Source organism: Alexandromys fortis, unplaced genomic scaffold, assembly GCF_014885135.2.
Source record: "Alexandromys fortis isolate MF-2015 unplaced genomic scaffold, M_Fortis_MF-2015_v1.1 scaffold_959, whole genome shotgun sequence".
Lineage (NCBI taxonomy): Eukaryota > Metazoa > Chordata > Mammalia > Rodentia > Cricetidae > Alexandromys > Alexandromys fortis.
In genome coordinates, this window is record NW_026068826.1 from 3,917 (window position 1) to 6,109 (window position 2,193).

The 2,193-nt window shown below is 36.8% G+C and overlaps 1 protein-coding gene across 1 annotated transcript in view; it reads left to right on the forward strand.

Moving 5' to 3' along the window:
• LOC126496058 (cytochrome b-245 heavy chain-like) overlaps positions 1–2,193 on the forward strand; it is a gene marked incomplete at its 5' end in the record, with an annotated part of 11,962 nt that overhangs the window by 3,586 nt on the left and 6,183 nt on the right. The window contains one exon of the mRNA XM_050133632.1: positions 1,516–1,764. Coding sequence (XP_049989589.1) covers positions 1,516–1,764 — 249 coding nt within the window. The remainder of the gene's footprint in view (positions 1–1,515; positions 1,765–2,193) is intronic.

Below are 2,193 nucleotides of genomic sequence, written 5' to 3' on the forward strand. Positions count from 1 at the left end.
TTTTTCTTGATTTATTGATTCATTTATTGATTTGTTTATCGGTTCATTGATGGATTTATTGATTCGTTTATCGATTTTTTGATTTATTTATCGATTTATTGATCGATTTATCGATTTATCGGTTCATTGATCGATTCGTTTGTGGATTTATTGATTCGTTTATTGATTTATTTATAGATTTAGTGATTGATTTATTGATTGATTGATTGATTGATTTTTTCTTGATTTATTGATTCATTTATTGATTTGTTTATCGGTTCATTGATGGATTTATTGATTAATTTATTGATCTGTTTATCGGTGCATTTGTGGATTTATTGATCGATTTATCGATTTATCGGTTCATTGATCGATTCGTTTGTGGATTTATTGATTCGTTTATTGATTTATTTATAGATTTAGTGATTGATTTATTGATTGATTGATTGATTGATTTTTTCTTGATTTATTGATTCATTTATTGATTTGTTTATCGGTTCATTGATGGATTTATTGATTAATTTATTGATCTGTTTATCGGTGCATTTGTGGATTTATTGATCAATTTATCGATTTATCGGTTCATTGATCGATTCGTTTGTGGATTTATTGATTCGTTTATTGGTTTATTTATAGATTTAGTGATTGATTGATTGATTGATTGATTGATTTTTTCTTGATTTATTGATTCATTTATTGATTTGTTTATCGGTTCATCGATGGATTTATTGATTCATTTATCGATTTTTTTGATTTATTTATTGATTCATTGATCGATTTTTTGATTTATTTATCGATTTATTTATCGATTTTTTGATTTATTTATCGATTTATTGATCGATTTATCGATTTATCGGTTCATTGATCGATTCGTTTGTGGATTTATGGATTCATTTATCGATTTATTTATAGATTTAGTGATTTATTGATTGATTGATTGATTGATTTTTTTCTTGATTTATTGATTGATTTATTTATCGATTCATTGATGGATTTATTGATTCATTTATCGATTTTTGATTTATTTATTGATTCATTGATCGATTTATCTATTTATCGATCGATTTATTTATCGATATATCGATCTATTTATTTACCGATTTATCGATTCGTTTATCGATTTATTCATATATTGATTCATTTATTTATCGATTCATTCATTAATTTATTGACGGATTTATTGATTCGTCCATTGATTGATTTATTGCTTTGTCTATCGATTTGTTGATGAATTTATTTATCGATTTATTTATCGATGGGTTTTCCCCCTTTCTCGGGCCCCCACAGCGATCGGGTTTCCGATCAACGACAACGTCGCATTTATTATTGATTTAAAACGAATGGAATCTATTTCCATCCCCCGCCCCCGCCCAAAAAAAAAGAAAAAAGAAAAAAAGAAAGAAAAAGAAAAATATTTAATTAATATTTATTAATTTAAGAGGCATCAGCGGCGCGGGGCGGGCGGGGTTCCGAGGGGCGGATAGGAGTTCGTGCACTGCACGGGGCCGAGAGGGCGGGGTTTTGCGGGACGGATAGGAGTTCGCTCCGTTCCGGGGGAGTTTCCCGGATGGGCGGGCGGCGGGGTCCCGGGGGTCACGCACGGGGTCACGCACGGGGTCACGCAGGGGGTCACGGGGTCACGCACGGGGTCACACACCCCCCTCCGTGTTCCAGCCCTGGCTGGCCCTGGCCCGCGCCCCCGCCGCCTGCCTGAACTTCAACTGCCTGCTGGTGCTGCTGCCGGTGTGCCGGAACCTGCTGTCGTTCCTGCGGGGCTCGGCCGCGGTGAGTGTGCGCGGGGGGGGGCGGGGCGGGGGGCGGGGCTTACACGCGCGTTCGCACACGCGCGCACACGTATAATTATCATATCGTATCAGAGCATCCGTCCTCGGAAGTTGTTCTGCAAGTCAGTCGATCACCCCAGCGCGTGCGCGCTTGCACACGCGTTTGCACACTCACTCACACACGCACACACGTATAATATAATATAATATAATACAATATAACATAATATAATAATATGTCAGAGTACGTTCTGTAAGTCAGTCGATTACTGTAAAGTTCTATAAGTCAGTCGATTACCCCAGCGCGTGCACATTTGCACACGCGTTTGCACACTCCTTCACACACGCACTATATAATATAATATAATATAATATAATATAATAAAAAGTTCTGTAAGTCAGTCAATTACCACAAAGTTCTACAAGTCAG